We start from the raw sequence: 22,290 nt of genomic DNA, 5'->3' as shown, positions 1-22,290 counted from the left end.
TTAGCTCCCCTGGGCCTCGCTGGAATTTAAGCTGAGCAAATGTTTGTTTACATTGCAGAGAAAAGAACTAAAGTCAAGGTCAGGTAGAAAATGCTGCTCATAGAAGGTTGAAGTCTGTCTCCAAAAGGCAATGTCTATGCAGGGATTTGATTTATACAAACTTTTTTAGCTCTCAAGAATAGAAACCTTTTCGGGGCGCCTGGGTGGCTCAGTCGTTGAGTGTCTGCCTTTGGCTCAGGGCGTGATCCCAGAGTTCTGGGATCGAGCCCCACATCGGGCTCCTCCGCTGGGAGCCTGCTTCTTCCTCTCCCACTCCCCCTGCTTGTGTTCCCTCTCTCGCTGGCTGTCTCTCTCTCTGTCAAATGAATAAATAAAATATTTAAAAAAAAAAAAAAGAACAGAAACCTTTTCTACACATCATTCTACCTTTCCAATTTTTGTCGTGATTTTGACCCTCAACTTTCATATCTTTTTGAGAACAAGCCACATAGGGAACTGGCTGCCTGTTTTATTCCAACTTTCTACAAGAGGCAGCTGAATCTGTGAGCGAGTTCCCATAAATGAGTTAACTTGTGTAAAGCACTCAGAGCGGTGCCAGGGGCATAATAAGTGAGGGATCGTCACTGTCATTTATTATTATCCTCCCTGGGGCTGATCCCTGCGAACTACCCTTGCCCCAGGGCGGGTGCCGGGTCCTTGCACTCACTCTGTCCCTTCTTGGCCCCAGGTGCTGGAGTCCACAGCTGCCCTGTACAACCGGGACCTGTCCCGGCTGGAGCTGCTCCCTGGGGGGCTCCTGGAGAGCCATGGGGACCCCGGGCCCCTCTTTAGCGCTATTGTCCTCAACCAGTTTATGAGGCTGTGGGACGGCGACCGCTACTGGTTTGAGAACACCAGGAATGGGTAAGGCCTGCCTGGGTCCCTTCCTCAGACTTACCTTGGCCTGGGCCCCAGGCCCTCTGCGTGTAATGTCAGCAGCCCCACGGGCCCTTGAGTCCCAGCTGGCCTCCCCACTTCCTCAGCCCCTCTGGGTCTCTTTCCTCATCTGGGTCCTCGGGCCAGAACAGGCATCTCTCTCCCAATGCAGCAGCTCCCCGCCTCTCCCTCCTGCAGGCTGTTCTCTGAGGAAGAAATCGCAGAGATCAGAAACACTTCCCTATGGGATGTCCTAGTGGCTGTCACCAACTTGAACCCCAGTGCCCTGCAGCCCAGTGTCTTCTTCTGGCATACGGGTGAGTGGCCAGGGGTGTTTGGAGGGGCCTGGAGTCGGGTGTCTCATCCCGCCTCAGCCATGGGCCTGGTTCAGGGGCGGCTCGGCAGTAGACTCCAAAGAGTCAGTGAGCCATGGTTCTGCCCTTGGGAACTTTGGTTCCGGGCACCACGGTGGCCGCATGTGGCTGTGTAGGTCCCCTTCCGCACAACCCCAGGAGGTACCCAAGTGGGGTCAAGACTAAGACTCAGAGAGACCTAGGGAGGAAGGCTCCCATCGGCTGGGCTGAGCCTGGGGTGGGTGGGATATCGGGAAGGCCCAGTGCAGTGAGGATATCCTCATTCCACAGCAGTGACGAGGGAAGGGGTGTGTGTGTGTGTGTGTGTGTGTGTGTGTGTGTGTGCGTGTACATATGTGCATCTGAGGGAGAGAGAGGTGAGGTTCGTTTCTGACCCCACTTGTTACCCCACTAGGCAAACACCACATTCTTGGTATAATGACAGGGGTAAGCAGCTCTCACCCATCTGCTACCCAGAGGCCCCCCACCCTACCCTTTCTGCCACCCTAACCTCTTCAGTGATTCTGGCCCAGCACCCCCCAGGACTCTAGCTTCCTCTACTTCCCCAGGAGACCCCTGCCCGCAGCCCAGACAGCTCAGCACCAAGGGCCTGCCAGCCTGTGCTCCCTCCATCATGCAGGACTATTTCGAAGGCAGTGGATTTGGCTCTTGGGTCACCATCGGGACTCTCTGCTGCTTCCCCCTTGGTAAAAGTGATGCGCAGGGTGGTGTTGGGTGAAATGCGTAATCTAAGGGGTGGCAGTGGGGTGGTTTCATCTATGACAGCTGACCATGTAGAGTACTGTTTCTTTGGGCACATGATGGAACACATCAAAGCAGGAGGGGACATGAGCAGTGTCTGACCTGCAGATAAATCAGCTGCAAGGACATTTGCCTTCCTGTTCTCCTGGGGTCCCTCCAGGGCCCAGGTTGGTCAAGAGCCACAAGGAATCGATTTCACAGTTATTTGAAGGAGCCTGGGCCTGGGAAACTGTCCAAGGCAAACCCTGCTTGAGAACCAGTTGAGAACTAGCTGGGCAAAGGCTTGAGACTTCGCCTCTGGCATGGCTGTGTGTGAGCCCACCAGCTGCATGGCAGAGCTGGTCCGGTCTCTGGCACAAGCACTCTGGTCTTAGTCTCTGGCTGGGAAGGGACCCGAGTGGTGGAAGCAGCAGAGGCGGTGCTGGCATCTTAGACGATACCCTAAGCTCCCTCCCCACCCCCACCCGACCCCCACCCCAGCCCCCACCAGGGAGCTTCAAAATTTGAGCCAATTGAATGAGCCGACCTAGGAGGTGGGCAAAGGAGGGAGTTCTGCCACGGAAAGGGGTCACTGATCTCACCAGACCCCCACCTTCCTCTGGCCATCCTCCTGCCTCTGCCCTCTCAGTGAGCCTGCTGAGTGGCTGGATTGTTGCCCAGCTCCGAAGGAGAAATTTCAAGAGGCTCCAGGGCCAGGACCGCCAGAGTGTCACGTCTGAGAAGCTCGTGGGGGGCATGGAAGGTAGGCCTGGAGCTGGCCAGGATGGTGCGGGGGAGGACATGACTCAGGGCTGCAGACCACCCCCACCTCAGCAGCCTAAGGAAAAGGCCCCCCTTTTCTAGGCCTCCAAGCAGGTCAGGGCAGGTGGAAAGAGCCATGGAGGCATCAGGTGGAAGTTGGACCTGGAGTTCTCCACCCTCCGTAGGTCTCCCCGTGGTCCCACATACAGGGCATGTGATAGACTCACGGGGAGGAGTCACAGGGCCCTGACTACGTTTCACAGGCTTACTGTAACTCTCTAGAATCCCCAGCAACGGATGCTTTGTGGCATCTTACACTGGAATTTCAGGCAACAGAGAAGGAGTTAATGAAAGTTCAGAGTCACACTGAAGGAGGATTGGAATCTTGATTCCACCACTTGGGCTTTTGGGCCTTAGGCAGATTTTTTAATCCCTCTAAACCTATTTTTTCTTATCTGTGAAACAGGAATAATAATAGCACTTACCTCATGAAGGTTTATGAAGATTAAATTAACTAGTTCCCGCCAAGTACTTGGTACAGTATTGGGCACACAGTAAGCACTCAGGAAATGGTAGTTATTCTTCATGTGGGCTAAAGGCACAGCAGGGCTGTTGGGGAAGGGACGACCCTCAGTACCCAAGAAGGGGCCAGGAGCTACGGAGGCCTTGACCTAACTCCAGCTCTAAGCCGGCCTCCTGCATCCTGGCCCCGGCTGACCAGCCCTGTCTCTCCAGCATTGGAATGGCAGGGCCACAAGGAGCCCTCTCGGCCTGTGCTCGTGCACCTGCAGCCCGGGCAGACGTGCGTGGTGACGGCAGGCTCTCTGTGCTCCGCGCCCTCCAGCTGCGGCCCCCACAGCAGGTCAGCGTCATCCTGTCCGGCAACCGCAGACGCCGCGCCCTGCTGCTCAGGATCCCCAAGGAGTAGGACCTGGTGTGGCCCAGCGGGTCCCGTTCCTGGTCCGCAGCCAGGGAGGCAGCCAGGTGGAGGGGAAGGAGCGCTGAATCAGGCAGGGTTTGTGGCTTCTAGTCCCTGGCTGTGGTAACTGAGAGAGGAACGTGAACACACTCATCCCGTTCTGGGCCTGTGGGGTGACGTGATCTGCACAGGGCCTTCTTCCTGCGCAGTCTTCCCCGCCCCTTTCTAGGGATGCCCCAGTGGGCCCTAGCTGGGAGTCCTTGGAAGAAGCCAGGCCCTCTTCTCTGCCCCCTGATTTTAGGATCTAGCGAATTGTTCGAGAGTGTGGAGGGGAACTGAATCAGAGGCTGATTTTCAGCTCTGACTGTCTGGCTTCCGGGCCCCTCCGTCGTCTGTCCTCCCTGCCTTCCTGACTCTTTTCTCCCATGTGAACAGAGAGGGAGGAATGGCTTTAGACGTGTGTCTCTGAATGCAGTTTCTGTGCCTATAAATGAGCCCGGAACTCCACCGAGCCCAGGACATAACAGTAAATCCCTTTTACGAGGGCGTTCTTTCCAGTGGCCCCTGACAAAACTCACGCAAAGCTCCTGGCCCCAGGAGTCCTCGACAAGTGGTTGCCCTCCCTGTCGCCACTCCGTAGGTGCTGCTGTTTAACCTGGAGGAAGAGCGGCAGGTGCTGGTGGAACACCTTCGGGGGGCCCTGAAGGAGAGCGGGCTGAGGTTCCAGGAGTGGGAGCCGCGGGAGCAGGAGCTGATGAGGGCAGCCGTGGCCCGAGAGCAGAGGAGCCACCTCTTGGAGACCTTTTTCAGGCACCTTTTCTCCCAGGTGTGTAGGTAGGCTCAGGTCTGTCCCTGCATGTCTGCCTATGGCGGTGCCCTTAGCTGCACACAGCCATGGGGTGACTCCAGGGACAGTCAGGAGCCCTGACACTAATAATCAGGTCTACTGCATTTTTGGCCCAATCCCCTGGCCTCTCTGTAAGGAGATGCTCTGACACCTACCTGAGCCACTCCAGGGAGGCCGCGTCAGGAGCTTATCTGTATGTGTCGCTCAGCTCTCTCTTCAGGGCTGTCCGGCCTCTCTGCCCTCACTTAACTCATCCTAGCCAAAAGGCCGCAGAAACTCAGGGTCAGTATGGGGCCAGCGAGAGCCCTTGGTGCCCCCCCCCCTTGGTGCAGTGCCGCTGCCAGAGGCCTCCTTGGGACATGAGCCCACCTTGCAGACTTCCAAGAACTACCGAGGAGATGTGGGGAAACAAGCCAGGAAGAGAAATGCAAGGACTTGCATGCATGTCTGGCACAGAAATAGAGCAGCCTGGGTCCAGAAGGGTGGAGAGGAGAAGCTTGGTAGAGATAAGATCCCTCCAGCCCAGGCCCCGCTCAAGGAGTTTGTCACCCCTCTGGGAAGAAGGCACAGACACAGAAAGGAAGGAAACCAGCACAGAATGATGAGTGTAAGACAGCCAGGAGCTAAGCAATGTAGGAGTTCAGAAAAGGTGCTGCGTCTTCAGGCCGGTGGATGGTCGTGGTTCGGGTCAGATTTGACGGAGACTTTAAAAGAGGTGAAAAATTGTTGGCTCAGAGGAAAGGAGCAGGAGGGACTGCACAGAGGTGTCTAGTAGAAGGGCAAAAAAATTAATGTTTGAGGAGAAGAAACAGGGTTGGCTGACTGGGGAGAGGATTCATGAGGGAAGTGACCATTTAATGGTCATTTACGACGTGCCGGGCACATGGCTTTTGTCATCTACTCCCCAAGCCAGTTGAACTTGAGTATGCACTGGAATGGAGGGACCTCCTCCCCAGGTGGGGAGACTCATTGCCAGGGCCGAGGCAGGGCCGGGGCACCTCTACGTGGCTATGGGGACCCTTGTGCTGGGGGCGCAAGGGGGTGCTACCATGTCTTAGGGGTAGCTGCAGCCCTCTCCGTCTGCACAGTGCTTCCAGGTTTCAAGACATTTTCCATACAGGGTCTCTTGTTGATTCTCACAATAGCCCTGTGAGATAAGTAGGGCACGTAAGAAAAATGAATGACAGACAACTGGTGCGACTCGCCTGAGGTCACACAGCGAGGGGGAGGCAGAGCTGGGACAGGAGCCCGATCTTCTGCCTCCAGCCCCAGGCTCTTTCCACTAAAGCTCGCCGTTTGGAGCAACGAGGTTTGCATTGTGAAACCGCAGCCAGGCTTGGACTGGGGCCCTGGTTGACAGGCAGGCAGAACAGGTGCTGTGCCTGAGGCCTGTCTGCTTCCCTCACCCCCTGTTCTGATGCTGGGGCAGCCCCTGGGTGGGCTAAAGATAGCCCACCATGAGAATTCCCCTTTCCCAGCCCCACTTTTTCTCAGCTCAGCTGAGGCTTTTTCTCAGTCAAAACTCCTTTGGGTCTAAGAGCAAGCTCGCACTGATAAAAGGTCAGTTGACTCTGAGGCTGTGCTGATGTCTCAGCAATTCCGAAGGGAGGACTGTGACCTGGCCTGGAAGGGGCTAGGAAAGGGAAAGTTGCCAGCAAACAAAGCCACTTCTCTCTCTTAGCCTGCCTCGTTTTCTCCGTGTGTTTACTTCCCTCTGTCTGGGTCTCTGAGCACTTGGAAGAGCGTGGCAGGCCACGACTTCTGAGTTTTGTTGTGCTCAGGTCAAGACAGACGTGGGACCTCTTAGTCCCAATTCCAGATCATCTGCTTGGGTCAAGTGTGCATCCCTGGTGCAATCAGCTAACACAGAGGACTGGGGCTCTGTAGAACAAAAGGCCCCAGGGACCACCTGCAGGGCACGGGCAGGTGCTCAGGAGACAGGGTGCTGGGCAGACACCTGGAAAAGGTGGCTCCTACAAGCCTCAGCTGGACTTCAAATCAAGGAAACCCTGTCTCCTTCTCTCTCCCTCCCTCTGTTGCTGCCCGGGTGCAGGTGCTGGACATCGACCAGGCGGACGCAGGGACCCTGCCCCTGGACTCATCGCAGAAGGTACGGGAGGCCCTGACTTGCGAGCTGAGCAGAGCTGAGTTTGCCGAGTTCCTGGGCCTCAAGCCCCAGGCCATGTTTGTGGAGTCCATGTTCTCCCTGGCGGACAAAGATGGCAAGGTCTACCTGTCCTTCTGGGAGTTTCTGGACATCCTGGTGGTCTTCATGAAAGGTAGGGGAAAAGGAAGTGATCGTCCAGGTAGGAGAAGATGGAAGGGGCTAGAGACTGAGGCTGGAGGGTAGCTGACCTGTTGGAGAAGGGGAAGTGCCGGGGCCTGGTCTCCAGCCACGGCAGACATCTGGGAGCACCCAGGTAGAGATCAGGAAGCAGAGTGACCCCTTGTTGTGATCAGCAGTGGGTCAGACTCATGTGAGGCCCCTTCTGGTCAGCCTGGGGTTTAGGCAGGTAGGTTGGGGCTCTCACCGGGTCCTCCTCCTCCCAGGCTCTCCTGAGAAGTCTCGCCTTATGTTCCGCATGTATGGCTTTGATGGGAATGGTCTCATTTCCAAGGACGAGTTCATCAGGATGCTGAGGTTGGTCCCGTGGGATGGCCGGAAGAGTGGGCCAGGACAGGGCCTGCTGGGGGAAAGAAGTGGGGGCATGAAGGTGGGAGCAGGAGGGTAAAGAGCAGGGGCCATATAGCCGAAGACTATTTTAACTAGGAGGGGGCCCTTCCTTGTGGGCTCCGAAGGCCTGGTGGGATGGCCAGTAGGCCCTCCTGTCCAGGCCTCAAGCTTCTTTTCAGGGCCCGAGGGTTTCCCTCCCCCAACCCCAGGTCCTTCACGGAGATCTCCAACAACTGCCTGTCCAAGGCGCAGCTGACGGAGGTGGTGGAGTCCACGTTCCGGGAGTCCGGCTTCCAGGATAGGGAGGAGCTGACGTGGGAGGACTTCCACTTCACACTGCGGGACCATGACAGCGAGCTGCGATTCACACAGCTCTGCGTCAAAGGTGGGGGGCCTGGCCTTGGGGCCGACTGACGTAGCCATTAGACATAGCAGGCACAGTGCATCGGGCCCACCTCCTTTTAGGAGCCCACAGAAATGCTTTAATTCCTTTTAAAGTCAGAAGGATGAGTATAATAATAATAAATAGGTGATAATATATCCAGCCTGGATTATATCCTTCTATGTACCAACGTGATTATAAAAAATATTTATCTTTTATAAAGACACGTATATACTTTTTTTTTTTTAAGGGCGGAAGTGGTTTAGGAAGGTGACAGTGCCTAGGGCCCACAAAGTCCTAATGCAGCTTTGCTCCCAGGGTGGGTGGGCAGGGTCAGGATGGGGTGGGGGACAGCAGACAGAACTCTGCTTCTTCCAGCTCTCTGTCGAAGATCCCTGTGCCAGGTGCCCAGGACGGGGGTGGGGTGGGGGGACAGTGTCTCCTTGTTACAGCCCTCTCCAGGCCATATTCACCTGAGCTAGGGTGTCTGCTGGCAGGGGGGGCTCTGGTCTTGTTTGCCTTTATATCCCTTGGCTGAGCGCTTGGTTGATGTTGCTTGAGTGCACGGAGACCCACTTCTCTTGTCCTTCCCCCTACTTCCTGTCCCACCTGTGTCTCGGTGGGCGGAGGCTAGAGCCAGGTGGGGAGGGGGCAGGTAGCAGGACTCTCTGTGGTCTACTCTGAGCTGTTACGGTGCCTTCACAGTTTCTCGCTGGGGCATGTGGAGACCAAACCCAGCCCCTCCCAGGATGACGAGAACTTGGGGGAGCTGAGCAGCCCAGATGTGGGAGAGGGGCGAGTTGGGCAGGACACCACTGCGGCTCTGGTGAGGGCTTCCATGTCCCAGGGCTGGAGGAGAACTACTGGAGTGCAGACCAGCACTCCTGGTTCTTCAGCCTCTCACTTTTCCCAGGCAGCCAGGGCAGTAGGCACCTGGGCCCGAGGGCTGAGCAGGGGCAGGTGTCCGGAGGTGAGCCCAGGCCAGAGTCCTGGGACCACTCAGCCCCTGGGGTGGAGGACCAGGCTGGGGGAGTGAGGATTATGCGGAAGGGTAGCTTTGAGTCCTGTTTTGTTTTGCTTTTAATTGTTGTTGTGCCTTGTTGTTTCGTTCAGATTTTACTATGAGACATTTCGAATGTTCCTACAGAAAAGAAACAACAATAGCGCAGGAAGCAGCCCTTTCCCCGGTCACCTAGATCTCCCCGTTCACCTGCCTTTTGTTACCATGTTGCCGCATTTGCTGCTGGTTGAAATCTGACGGATAAATATCCATACTTTGTTGTAAACATTCTGATTGCATGAAATTCACCTTAATCACTTGTGCCCCCTGGGCTGGAGACCAGGGTAGTCGTCAAGATTAGTTTAGCACTCGGAAGTGACCTGGACATTCCCGGGCTTCCTGTGAGAACATGGCTTTGCAGCTCAGTCCCGCCCTCCCCTGCAACGCTCGGGCCAGACAGAGAGGAACGGGTGGCTCAAGGGAGAGTACTTCCCCCCAACATACTATTATGAACATTTTTAAACACAGGAAGGTGGGAAGAATTTCATGGTGATCCCATAAATGCGCCACCCAGAACTACATTTAATTCCCAGGAGGCTTTAAGCTGGAGGGTTTAGCAGGGTTTTTGTGGCAGAATGGTCTCAGCAGGCAGGTGGCACAGTTTCTGAACTCTACCCCACAAGCCTGATACCAGTCCCAGGAGTGGGCTGAAGGTGGACACACATCCAGGGACACTGGCCAACAAATTCAGGCCTTCTCCCTGCCCCCTCATGGCTGGGTCTAGCTCCCACTGGGGGAGCAGGCTGGGGCTGGGGCACCCAAAGGCAAGGGTACTGGCCGAGGACCCTCTACAGTATGGACATGGGGTGAGTGCCAGGTCTTCCTGGGCTCTGGGCCCTGAGCTGTTCCCGAGATCAGCTCTGTGTTACAGGGGTAGAGGTGCCTGAAGTCCTCAAGGACCTGTGCCGGCGAGCCTCCTACATCAGCCGGGAAAAGATCTGGTGAGCCCTGATCTGGGAATGTTGGAGGGAGGGCTGGGGTTGGGGGGGTTGCCTTTTCTCTCCCCAGAATGCCTGGGATCAGGGCCCTACCAGCCTATGTAGTGTCTTTATGCAAATTAGAAAAAAGGGCTCCTTGCTGTAGGCAGACACAGCCCTGTACCAGCAAGAGCAGAGAGCCTGCTGGACTTCGGCACCCACCTGCTGCCAGGGTCAGATGCCCTTGTGAAGGACACAGCTTGTATGTGTGTCCCCAGGATCTAACTCATTCTCTCTCCAGGTCTCTGTGGGAAGTCTGCTGGCCCCTGGCTGAGAGCTCTGACCCCTCCTCAGCAGAGTCGGTCTGCAGAGAGACCAGGGGCAGCGAGGATCCAGTGGCTCAGGTGGCCAGAATCCTCTCTCTTTCATTCCTGTCCTAGTCCCTCCCCCAGAGTGAGCGCTCGCTGTCCCCACAGCAACGCTGACGTGGAGCGGATAGCACAGAGACTGCAGTGCCCCACGGACACAGACCCCCCCCCCGGAGATTCGACAGAGGTTTGGCAAGAAGTACGCCTGCTCCTCTCCTTGAGTTCATGCATCCCGTTAGCGTGCAGGGCTGCGGGCAGGATGAGCAGTTCACGCCCGAGCAGACCACAGTCTGACAAGGTGGCTGCCACACTGATAATCACCATGTCCCACCGATGAATGTTGTGACAGTGGTCAGAGCAAGGAGCTTCGGAGCTCAAGGAAGTGCTCACCTCTGCCTGGTAAGTCAAGGCAGGCTTCCTGGAGGGGGTGACTTCTGCGCTTCCAGTAAAGGGTGAGAACAGAGCAGGGTGAGAATGGGGAGCTGCAGACTGGGAGGGGAGAGGGCTGTCTGAGTGTGAGTGGGACCTGGGCTAGAGGGACTGCGTTCCCTGGGACGAACTGACGCAGTGAGCACTGCAAGGCTGTCCCTACTCTGACGGCCTTGTCAGAGGAGTGTGGTAGGGCTTTTGGGGTCTGAACCCTGCTTGGCTTGAGCAACTTGGTGCCCTTTCTCTGCTCCTGGGAGGCGGGTTGCACTGGGAGGGGGGGTTCGTAGCCAGAGCCGAGACTTCCTGTCCCCAGGGTAGCATCATTCCAGCCCCTGCTGTTCACGGAGGCCCACGGGGAGAAGTTTCAGCGCAGCCGGCACCACCAGACCTTGCAGCAGTTCCAGCGCTTCATCGAGAACTACCGCTGCCACGTCGGCTGCGTGGCTGTGTTCTGCGCCATCAGCGGGGGCCTTTCCTGGAGCGGGCCTGCTGTGAGTGTGGGCAGCCCCGGGGTCGGGGCTCCCGTGGGTGCATGGGGCCTGCTTGAACGGAGGCTGCAGAGGGGGCCTGCGTGAAGGGGTGGCGGCCAGGGCGGGCCCTTGACCCGCCTCAGCGGCGCTCTCTCTCTGCACTGCTCCCCTCTTACCCGCCTGGGCTCCCCGACAGACTATGCTTCTGGGGCTCACCGCATGGGCATCACGGACACCACCCGTGTGGGCATCATCCTGTCCCGGGGCCGGCCGCCAGCATCTCCTTCATGTTCTCCTGCGTCCTGCTCACCACGTGCCGCAGCCTGCATCACCTTCCTGCGAGAGACCTTCCATCGGCTCATTGCCTCCGTGGCCATCGTCCTCACAGGCAGGGCCCGGGAGTCCCAGGGCTTCTGTTCGTGTCCTCCTGCCCCTGCTGCCTGCCCCTCCTCTCTTTTGTGCTTGAGTGTGAGTCCTAGATGTCCTTCTCAGAAGGATGCAGCTGGCCCGCAGTGGTGTGAAGTGAGCCCAGGAGCCCCCCACCCCGCCCCTTCCTGGTGCCTCTTCCCATGCTTTCAGGGCCACCTCCTCAGCCTCCAGCTGACAAGTTAGCAACAGCCCAGAACATGGGCACATCATGTGTGATCTCTCCCAGTTTTTATGTTGGAAAACATACTCTGTGAGAGAAACCCAAAGAATGAACTTCTAATGGTATAATTTCAGACTCCTGTGGCTGGGCTCATGGATGGTATATATGGGGCTCAGCAGGGGTGGGGAGGGACAGGAGGATGGCTAGAGACCAGAAGTGCAGACCCCGAGGGTCCTTCTTCAGGCCCCCAAGGCTGGGTGGCTGGAGTCCTCCACCTTGGGCTGAATGGGTGAGCGCCCCCACCAGGCTGCCCCCTGGCTTACTCCCACCCTGTCTGGCCTTCCTTAGTCTTGCACAGTGCGGGCCATGTGGTAAATGGGTACCTGTTCTCCGTCAGCCCGCTCAGCGTCCTTTCCTGCCTCTTCCCTGGACTCTTCCGTGACGACGGGTGAGTGAGTGGGCTACTGTGTGCATGTGTGTGTGTGTGTGTGTGTGTGTGTGTGTGTGTGTGTGTGTGTGTGTGAGTCAATGTGGGGGGATCCTTTATGGATGGAAAGAAGCAAATTCTCTTGGCTCAGAGGAGAGTGTCACCTTCCAGGCAATGGGACAGACAATGACCAGCCAGAGCCCTGACCCCGAGTGGGCAGAAAGGGAGACTGGTGCCTGGGTTGAGGTGTTTCCTCTGGAGGATTCTTTCTGGAAGTCCCAGGCATCTCCTCTCAGCATCCTTGCTTGCTTTCCCTTCTCCACAGGTCTGAGTGTCCCCAGAAGTATTACTGGTGGTTCTTCCAGACTGTGCCAGGTGAGAGCCCTCCCTGCTCTGAATTTCTGGGTCTGGCTCTGAGCTCTGAGCTCCGGGTTCTGTCTGCCATGAGGCAGCCCAGTAGCACTCACTCGGGTCTCACGGTGGGCCAGGCTCTGCCCTCTGGTCCTGACAACTCTGCTGGGAAGTAGGAGCCTCTGCTCTCTAGTCCTTCTCTTGGGAGCTTGGCTGGGTTCCTGCCCCAACTCGGAACATCCTTCTTCCGTGGAATGAGAATGGACCCCCTCTCCCCCTGCCCCAACCTACACACCTACCGTGACAGTGGCTTGGGGGAATGCCATGTCCCAGCAGCACGGTGGAGGGACCAGGCTCGTCAAACTAGGCAGAGACCCCCACCCCTTGTAGTCCGTCTTGACCAGGGCTGTTGAGGGACGTATTCCTTACTCCCCATAATCACCCATTTTAGAGCTATTAGCTGTGAATCTGTTCAAAAGCTTCTTGAACCTATTTATATTTTCAGTCTGTTTCCTCCTTGGCATAATACATTTTCTACGCTCCTCTCCGTGAAACACGGCATTTTTTTTAATCCTAAAACAACCTGCTCTGAACTTCAGAGTGCTTGCTAATTCTTGCGCACTGGGATTTAGTGGATAAGGCTGTGTTGAGGCCCTCCTCTCTGTTCAGGCCTTTACAGGCTTTGGTTAGAGCCCTTCTTAACCTCTGCTTTTCCAGACTGCAGGGCTCTAATCTTCTTAATTTCTGCCTCCCTCCTCCTCGATCACTTGAGGGGCCGTTCTCTGGCCCCTCACTCCTGTCCTGACTCTAGTACTGCTCTCTCGTGTACCCCAGGCCTGGGATCTCCTGTGAGAGGAGGGTCCTCCCGCCAACCCTGGGCTGAACCCAGGGGGCTCGGGTGGTCGCACTTCCTCACTAATGGCGCCACTGCTCATGCTGTGGGAGCCAAGTTGGGGGCTAGGGGGACGTAGACCGAGTCTTGACTCCATGGGGGCAGGGCCTGCAATGTCCAAAGTCTGACCCAGAGGGCCCAGAGCAGGTGCCCCGCACGTTCAGTCCGTCAGCACCGGTGTAGACGAGGCCCACAGGGGGCGAGCCCTACAGAAGGCGCTAGGATCCCGTGCTGAACCAGCAGCCTGGTCCCTGTTCTTGTGGGCCTGACAGTCAGGGAAGTGACAGACAAAAAACGAATGACACCGGTCCTTGAAAAATAACAATCGGGACAAGGTGTTGGAGGGATGAGCAGAGTCTGTTGAAATAAAAGGCACTTTTGATCAGTGGTGTGGGGAGAGAAGAACAGAGGAGAAGCCTGGGCTTCCATGGCCCCCACCCAGAGCAGTGAAGTGGAATGGGACCCTGACCCACGGCAGCCCCAGCACAGCCCCGCTCCTCCGCCCTTCACCCCGCGTTCATTTTGCAGGCCTCACGGGGGTGCTGCTGCTCCTGGTCCTGGCCATCGTGTATGTCTTCGCCTCCCACCACTTCCGGCGCCGCAGCTTCCGGGGCTTCTGGCTGACCCACCACCTCTACGTCCTGCTCTCCGGGCTGGTGAGGGCTGTCGGGGTCTTGGCAGGATGATCCCAGGGAGGCCATGAGGGCTGAGACATCCGTTCTCCGTCCCCTCAGTCATTTCAGGAATCCCCTCCACTTCTCACATCACAGCTGGAGAGGATAGTGTAGGCCTGTCAAGCAGATGGACCCCGGGCCGCAGCGCTTGGAAGATGGGTGCCCGGCATGGGGCTGGCAGTAGCAGCCCTATCAGGCTGGTCGCTTCCTTGCAGACACCCCCGCATCATTTCTGCCCAGCCGGTCATTCCCCAGTTCCGGTGGCTGGTGTGAGCTCCAGGGTTGACCGCCCACTTTCAAGGGAGCAGCACACTTTTTTTTTTTTTAGAGAAGTCTATCTTAATTCTGTTCTGCCACTTTTGTTCTGATCCTGTTTCCTGGGGTGTCTGCACCCCACTCAGCAAAGTGCCACTTGTAGAGTCAACGAGCTTGCTCAAAACGTCCTCACTTGGACTGTTGATGAGATGGATTTTTAAGAGTCTACCTGTTCCCTTTCCTTCTCCTTAAGCTCCTGCCTCCCTTCCTTCACATTCCCTCCCTCCCTCGTCCTCCTGTTCCCTTTACCTTCCCTGGGTTTGCCGTCAGGTGCGTCAGCTAGTTAGTTCCAGAGGGACTCTCATCTGTGCTTGGCCTGCCTTCCTCATGGATACAGGCGGTTCCCTAAAGAGCACCCGAGGGTCCTGCTGAGAAGCTAAACTAAGTCCCAAGGCCCCAGCGTCCCCACCAACGATACTTGCCCGTCAGCCTTCAGAAGCGCAGAGCCCAGATGGTTGCCATCTGTCACCTGGCTCCAGGCAGAACTGCACACAGTCCTGAAACAGAGGGCGAGTCCATCATGGCCTGGGTCAAGCTGGCACCTGTGGGATGCCCTGCGTCCTCCAGGTGCAGTTCTGTCCTCAGTGATCAGACGGTCTGTTTCCATGTTGCTGAGGCTCAGCACTTCACGGTTCTGAAGAGGACTACCCGGCCTCGGCTTAGGTCGTTTCCTAGAACTGATGTTTGTTTCCAGAGAAATCTCTGCCTTCTTTGGAAGCTGAGGCTGATTTATCCCTCCCTACCCACCCCTGCTAGGGGGAGCCCTAGCTCCCCGGTTACTGTTTCTGTTAGGGGTGGAGATGATGTTCTTGTTCCTGGTGAAAAAGCAGCTGAGCTCAATGGGAGACCCGGAAGAGTGGCCACACTGGCTCCCTGAGACCAAGACCCCTTCTGACTTATCCCTGGGTTTGGGGGATCCCTGGGGTTCAGAGCCTCCCTTCCTGCCAGCAGGGAAGTCAGCAGCTCAGAAAGGTGCAGGACCCTCTGCTGGGCAACCCAACCCTGGCCGCTAGGGACAGTCTCACCTGGGGGATATCAGGGCCAAAACACCCGCCTCCTCCCCATTTACCCGTGGTGTGTCCGCTTGACTTGGGGCAGAAAGAGAAGCGACAAGTAAAGGACCCAGTGTGGAGTCGGCCCTGCAGAAGGCTGTCCGGGCTCCCGACCCAGGCAGAAGCGGGCAGGGCTGGCGCAGCGGGAGCTGAGCTGGCGGCAGCCCCCCAGCTCCTCAGCCAACCGTGGGTCTGCAGCAGTTCTGTGGTTTAAAAGTAGAGGCAACACCAAATGGGACGTATAAACAGAGCAGTATGAGGCCACCCAGACGTCGTTCTCAGCCTGGTTAGATGCTCAGAAAGCCTTGGGGGTGGGGGTGGGCTCCATAATGAAAGAGGAACCTGGGGGGACCGGAGCCAGTTCAGAGAAGAGCCCAGAGAGGTTTAAGTTAGTCCTGTGGGCAAAGGAACATGAAGCTGGGGAAAGGCAGAGCGGACTGAGGAGCCAGAGTTCAGTTTAACAGTTATCTGTGGAAGGGTCTAGTACACAGTTGTTCGGTGCTACGTACTAGTTTGGGGGAGGAGGGGGAGACTCGAAGCTCTGCCCTGGAGAACTTAGGATTTGGGGTAGAGATAAGTGCCGTGCACTTGCCATGATCAGAATGAGCAGACAATACAGGATTCATGCTGAGCTGAGTGCTGCAAACAGTGATTTCTAGCAGCTCGCTGAAGGGAGTTTCATTCGGGCCAAACTGGTTAGGGAAGACTTTGGGGAGAAGATGGGACTGGAGCCAAGACTTAAGGAGAGGTAAGCTAAGATCCGACAGGGCAGAGTGCAATCCGAAGAGCATTCCAGGTAGAAGAAAGGGCACGAGCACGGGTGCAGAGGTGGAAATGAGGATAGTGTATTCAGGGCGCAAAGGCCTGGCTGTGGGTGGCCCCAGTGTATTAGGTGGTGGCAGGACCCGTGCGGCTGCGGGGGCGGCCGAGGGGCCATGCCACACGGGACAGCATAGACTGAGGAGCGCAGAGAGTGAGAAAATCAGGTTTGGGCAACATGCAGAATCAGGGCTGGGAGAAGGAACAGAGAGCCAGTGGAGGAGATGGGAAGCGAGTGGCCCCAGAGACGCAGCAGACGAGGCAAGGAGCAGGTGGTTGCTAGTGCCACAGACGGCCAGCCCTGGGAGCAAATGAAAGGAGACCTTCATGGGATGGCAAGAAGCAGGGAGGGGGCATCCCTGGGAGAGGGAACAGTGGGTGCCCAGGGCCTGAAGCAGAAAGGACTTGCCGTGTTTGAAGAACAGGGAGGCGGAAACGCTGGCAGGCAGAGGCCAGAGCATCTCGAGGCCTTGTGGTATAATGGGAAGTCCACTAAGGCTGGTTACACTGCGACGGCGTGATAAAATGAACTTCAGAAAGTCGCAGTGGCTGCCTTGAAGACAATGGGTCACGGTGGGGCAACCCCCTAGAAGACGAGCTGGGAGGCTACTGCAGGAGACCAGGCGAGAGTCAAGGTGGCTGGTTCAGGATGGTGCCAGGAAGGCACAAATAGTCTCACTCATCGTGGACGATCTGCAGGATGGGCTTGGGGTTGGGAGTGGTTAGATTTGGGGACCTGGAGGGAGCGTGGTACACGGAGAGATGGGGACGGAGGGTGCCCGTGGGGGTGGGCTGGGGTGGGTGGAGGGTACAAGGGGCTAAGGCCCGAGTCGGCCACAGACACTGTTGTGGGTGTGACTTGGTCTGAGCCGAATTCTTCACTCTATCCAGCTCATTGTCCACGGCAGCTTCGGCCTGCCCCAGCTGCCCCGTTTCCACATCTTCTTCCTGGTCCCGGCACTCATCTATGGGGGACAAGCTGGTGAGCCTGAGCCGGAAGAAGGTGGAGATCAGCGTAGTGAAGGCCGAGCTGCTGCCTTCGGGCACCAGGCCTGCAGACTGTCAGGGACCAGCTGGGTAGTGCTGAGAAAGCCCACAGGGCAGGGGCAGAGCCTGGACGTTGCAATCCGCTGGTCTGGTCCAGTGGAGTTGGCAGGGGCCTTGAGGCGGCAGCGATGAGGGAGCTGGCAAGCAAAGCTCTTGGCCGGGGGACCCGAGCCTCTCTCACAACAGAGGGAGGAGGAGCCCGGGCCAGGTTGCTCCTTTCCCTGCTGACCACCAGCACCAGCGCTGCATTGCCCCTCCACAGGGTGGACATGGCCAGAGGGGAGTAATGCCTTCTGATGGGGAGAGGCCTTGGCATATTCCAGAAGGAGAGCTGAGGCTGCGGGGAGGGGGGGACTTTCTGGAGGCCACAGGGTTGCTGGGTCCTGGATAGCAGCCTCCTGCCCACTTCCTTTCCTCAGGAGTGACCCACCTGCAGTTCCAGCGGCCCCAAGGCTTTGAGTACAAGTTGGGACAGTGGGTGCGGATCGCCTGCTTGGCTCTGGGGACCACTGAGTACCACCCCTTCATGCTGACTTCTGCACCCGATGAGGACACGCTCAGCCTGCACATCCGGGCAGCAGGGCCCTGGACCACTCGGCTCAGGGAGATCTACTCACCTGCAACAGGAGGTGGCTGTGCCAGATACCCGAAGGTGACCAGACACAGACCGGATGAGCTACCCGCCCCCACATCCCCTTAGCAGGCCTTGGCCCCGCAGCCCCGGGCTGCCCACTGTGTTCCTCCCCTCCCAGTCCAGAGACTGGCCATTCCAGGTAATGCCGCGGTACCCCCTCTCTCCTCACTCCATAAACATACCTGCCTTCCCTGCCTCCCATTTCTAGCTTCAGAGCTATTGTGGTGGCGGAGCTTAACTCAGACCCACTCCTTCTCCTGCAGCTGTACCTTGATGGACCATTTGGAGAGGGCCACCAGGAATGGCATAAGTTTGAGGTCTCAGTGCTGGTGGGAGGGGGCGTTGGAGTCACCCCCTTTGCCTCCATCCTCAAAGACCTGGTCTTCAAATCATCAGTCAGCTGCCAAGTGTTCTGTAAGAAGGTGAGTGCCCTCTCCTCCTGCTGACCCCTGGCCCCTGCTCCCTATCACTGTGTCCGTCTCTGCCTGTCTCTCCTGCCTCTGTTCTTGGCCTGACCCCAGAGGGGTCTGATATCCTCGGACCCTAAAGAACAGAGTTGGAGAGGGGTAAAGAAACCCACTCTGTCTTACAGAGGAGGCCAGCCCCTGAAGGGAGCCTTGTCAGGTTGGGAGAAGGAAGGGAACACTTGGGGTGGGGCAGTGAAACCTGCTCTGCTTTCAAGAGGAAGAAGAGGGGAGGTGGCGAGGCAGGGCTGGTGGGCTGGGTTAGTTGCAGGAACACAGCCCAGGCCCTCAGGCCCCCTCTATCCCGGGTCCCTTCACCCCAGCCCGGACCTGGTAGCAGGCCCCTGCTTGTCTCTCTGGGCCTGGCAGGTGAGTCGGGGGCACAGGAACGCAGCAGGCAGAGGCCAAGCCCACGTACTGTCGGCATTCAGAGGGTGACAGGCAGCTCCCCCGCTCCTCTGTCCATGCCGGCTCTGCCTCTGCTTCTTAACCCACACGGCCCCACTTCAGCCTCTTCAGAAGCGGGAGGTCGGTCCCTCTATGGCAGCTTCTATCCTCCGGCTCTCTCTTTGAGCCCATTCCCATCTGCCCCGGGCAGCCAGCTGGGTCTTCCCTCAGGCTGTTCTGTGACATGCCCCTTAGTGGAACCCTATCCCTCTGGGCTGGGGTTGGTTGGGAGCCCAGCAGCCTGTGGAGGGCCCGTTGCAGGGAGTGGAACGGCAGGCTCTGTGTGAAAAAGCCGCTTCCCACCCCATCGGACCTTCAGCTCACTTGACAAGTGTCCTTTTTCATCACCCCAGGTTATCACTCCCTTCTCTCTCTCCATGCCTGGGGTAACTCCATCTCCCGCCCAGAGCCTGGCCCTGGGGCCCCCCCGCAACACTCCATTCCCCAGAGTGTCTGGGGAGAGGCACAAGCTGACAGAGACAGGAAGAGTTCTATTGCTGTGGGGATCCCGGGGATATAGGGAGCCTGAGCTTAGCCAGGTCCTGAACTCCCCTGTGTCCCCAGATCTACTTCATCTGGGTGACGAGAACACAGTGGCAGTTTGAGCGGATGGTTGACATCATCCGAGAGGTGGAGGAGAATGACCGTCAGGACCTGGTGTCCGTGCACACCTACGTCACCCAGCTGGCTGAGAAGTTTGACCTCAGGACCACCATGCTGGTGGGTCAGGGACGGCCAGGCGGGGCGACTAGGTGGGTCGATGGGTTGGCTGGGTGAGGCTCAGATGGCCAGGGCAGGTGGGCGGACAGCCAGGTTCAGAGGGCAGGAGGCACAGAGATGGTAGTCCCGATTTTCAGCCTCCAGCTCCCTCCCCACCCCATTCTCTGTCTCCTGGGCTGCAGGCTGGCTTGGGCTAGGCACGGACCCTGACTGTCCTTGGCCTGACCTGCCTCTGTGCCCCCAGTACATCTGTGAGCGGCACTTCCAGAAGGTGCTGAACAGGAGTCTGTTCACGGGCCTGCGCTCCATCATGCACTTTGGCCGCCCCCCCTTCGAGCCCTTCTTCAAGTCCCTGCAGGAGGTCCACCCACAAGTCAGTCCACCCCATATCAAGGTTCTCCTGGCCTTTATCACCTGAGGTCTAAGCAAACCTCCCAACCCAGCTCCAGGAGGGAAGGAACTGCTGATAAGAACTCATCACCCAAGAGATAAGTGGGGAGAATGGAATGGAAAAACAGTAGCGGTCACTCTGAGGGGCTCAGGGGGGAAGCAGCAACAGGGACTCGCCACTTCTAAAGCCATGGTGCCTGTCCAGAAGGAACAGCTCAGTTCATCCTTATGATAAACTCAAAGCTATTCTTACCATGAATACTAAGCCGGCCCTCACCCTAGACGCTGATCTTTACCATGAACACTGGGCTAGCCACTGCTCTGGTAAATAATGGCCTAGCCCTCAATGACACAGTAAGCTAGCCTTTAACTTGAACGCTGATTAACCCAGCCCCTGTCAGAAACACTGATCCTTTACCCCAAATGCCTTGGAGAGGGGGGAGGGTGGACCCACACAAAGCAAGTCTACCAAAGCTGAGCTAGACGCACACACCGAGCCAGCCCTCACCACACAGGGTGTGAAGCGAACCTTTATCAGAAACATGGAAGGAGTCCCCACCAAGGACTCTTGCCTGTCTTTCCATGAACACTGAGCTAGGCTTCACATTTCCTTCCCCTAACAGGTCCGGAAGATTGGGGTGTTTAGCTGTGGCCCCCCTGGCATGACCAAGAATGTGGAAAAGGGCTGTCAGCTCATCAACAAGCAGGACCGGACTCACTCCTCCGACCATTATGAGAACTTCTAGGCCTCCTGGCCAGGAGCTCTTCCCATTGCCCAGCTGAGCAGAGGTTTGGGCCCACACCTCGCTCTATATTTCCTATTTCTGACTCTCTGCCTCCTCCCCATTCCTACCTCTCATCCCTGGTCCAGGTGGCCATGGTCAGTCACCCCATAAGGGTTCAGAGACCCCCAAGTGCAGACTGTCTCAGCTTGGAGAAGCCGGGGGGCACTGTCTAGGAAACGGAGCCTGGGAGGTAGGAGAGCTATTGTTACTTTGGGGCAAAGTGACACCTCTTCTTCCAAACTAAGAAAAAGCCTCAAAAGACTGGAGCTGACAAGCAGTGTGTATGTGCACTAGGGGGCTGTGGGCCTAAGGACGGAGTGGGAGCACAGATGCTGGCATCTTGGAACTCCTCCCCCAAAACCTCCCCCTCCTCTAGGCTCCCCACTGTCAAAAGGGCTGGCAAATGCCTTGGGGTGGGCTAGAGGCTGGGCCCACAGAGAGAAATCTACAGGAACCCCCTCAGCATCCTAGCCTAACAGCACAACTGATTTCTCCCCAGTTTTTAAACATGTGCTGTAGTCAGAATCTGGCCCAATATCTACGTCGTGCTCCTCAGGCCTTGTCTCTTCTTCCCACTGCAATAGTCTCCTTTACAAACAAACCACTTTTCTGCCCTCTGGTTTTCTTTATTCTGCCCCAGGATGGGGGTGGGCGCTGGCAAAGGAAGCTACTAACCAGCCAACTCACCCAGGCTGCTGCAGACAGTGTTCTGAACCTGCCAGCATCTACCGAATAAAGGAACCAGCCCAAGGCCGAGGGCTTTAGCTGGAGACCCCTTTCCCAGCTCAGGGGCACCCTTCCTGACCCAGGCCTCTCAGGGTGGCTCGTGTGGGGCTTCTCAAGCCTGACCAGGAAGGGCAGAGAGAGAAGGGATGGGAGTTCTGGAGAAGGCGGGCAGGGCACAAAGTGCGGGTGTGCGTGGCAGGACAGAGCAGGAGCCAGAGTTGGCCTGGCTGGCTCCAGGACCTCTGAGCAACAGCAGTGGACCACCCGTGCCTCCATGGGTCTTCCAGGTAAAGAGATGAAAGCACAAGGAGACGGATGAGCACATCACCTGAACACTCAGCCTGTTTTCTCATCTGGAAAGTGACTCATACCCTCCAAGGTCTAGGGCAACCCTCTGAGGGAATTTCTAAAGCAGGGCCCAATTTCAAGTGAGCCTCTCGATTGTCCTCACCGAATTCTTACATTTGTCAGGTCACATATCCTCGATTTCGATGAAATAGCCGGGGATTAGAAAATCCGAACTCCCATGATTGACACTGCTCAGGTTCTGTAAAGAGGCCCTGGGACTGTGCTCCCAGAGCAGCGGATGTTTGTTCAGCCCCGCGGGGAGCCCCGTGGGGGCAGGAGGGCGGGCCTGGAGTGGGTCGACGGCAGTTGGGACCGGCGGCGCAGGGGGTATGCACGGGGGCCGGGCGCACAGGCCTCGGCCGGTCCAGCCCTGGGTGCGGTGGGGCGTCTCCAGGGCCGGTCCGGTGTGGCCGGGCGCCCGCGACCCGCGGTTAGAGGCACGACCAGCAGGGGGCAGGCGCGGACCGCCCCGCCAGGCTCGGCCGCGAGCCCGAAGCCCCGGCCGACGGGAGATCCGGGCCCAGACCTGCGGGCTGCACGTCTCCAGGGGGCGGACTCACGGTCGGGGGATGGGGGAGGCGCGGCAGGCCCCGCTTCCCCCGGGAAGAAAACGCGGTCGGCCGCCAGCTTTCCCGCGGGTGCGGGTGCGCGGCTTCCGCGTGGCAGGGCCGCCCGCCCCCCTCGCCTGGCGCGCTGCCTCTTCGTCTCTCGGCGGCTCCCCTCCTCCCAGACGCACGGCTGTTGGCAGGAAATTGGACGCGCTCGGGGGAGCG

General features: G+C 57.6%; 1 protein-coding gene across 1 annotated transcript in view; it reads left to right on the top strand.

The window, feature by feature from the left end:
* The window catches only part of LOC148108136 (dual oxidase 1-like), a 47,310-nt gene extending 25,496 nt beyond the window's left edge, over nt 1-21,814 (top strand). The window contains 28 exon segments of the mRNA XM_087853889.1: nt 728-903; nt 1,114-1,232; nt 1,838-1,975; nt 2,659-2,772; nt 3,507-3,578; nt 3,581-3,705; nt 4,331-4,516; nt 6,591-6,816; nt 7,088-7,178; nt 7,421-7,596; nt 9,525-9,594; nt 10,011-10,101; nt 10,103-10,137; nt 10,681-10,835; nt 10,838-10,858; nt 11,034-11,102; nt 11,105-11,163; nt 11,165-11,225; nt 11,775-11,874; nt 12,179-12,228; nt 13,625-13,752; nt 16,848-16,924; nt 16,926-16,999; nt 17,423-17,655; nt 17,901-18,059; nt 19,113-19,268; nt 19,513-19,641; nt 20,282-21,814. Of these exon segments, the coding sequence (XP_087710015.1) occupies nt 728-903; nt 1,114-1,232; nt 1,838-1,975; nt 2,659-2,772; nt 3,507-3,578; nt 3,581-3,705; nt 4,331-4,516; nt 6,591-6,816; nt 7,088-7,178; nt 7,421-7,596; nt 9,525-9,594; nt 10,011-10,101; nt 10,103-10,137; nt 10,681-10,835; nt 10,838-10,858; nt 11,034-11,102; nt 11,105-11,163; nt 11,165-11,225; nt 11,775-11,874; nt 12,179-12,228; nt 13,625-13,752; nt 16,848-16,924; nt 16,926-16,999; nt 17,423-17,655; nt 17,901-18,059; nt 19,113-19,268; nt 19,513-19,641; nt 20,282-20,404 (3,213 nt within the window). The 3' untranslated portion in view covers nt 20,405-21,814.
* Nucleotides 21,815-22,290: the final 476 nt, after the last annotated feature.

This window comes from Ursus americanus, chromosome 22 (assembly GCF_024610735.1).
Source record: "Ursus americanus isolate L20-20 chromosome 22, mUrsAme1.1.p, whole genome shotgun sequence".
Taxonomy (NCBI): Eukaryota; Metazoa; Chordata; class Mammalia; order Carnivora; family Ursidae; genus Ursus; species Ursus americanus.
This window is presented reverse-complemented; position numbering and strand designations above follow the sequence as displayed.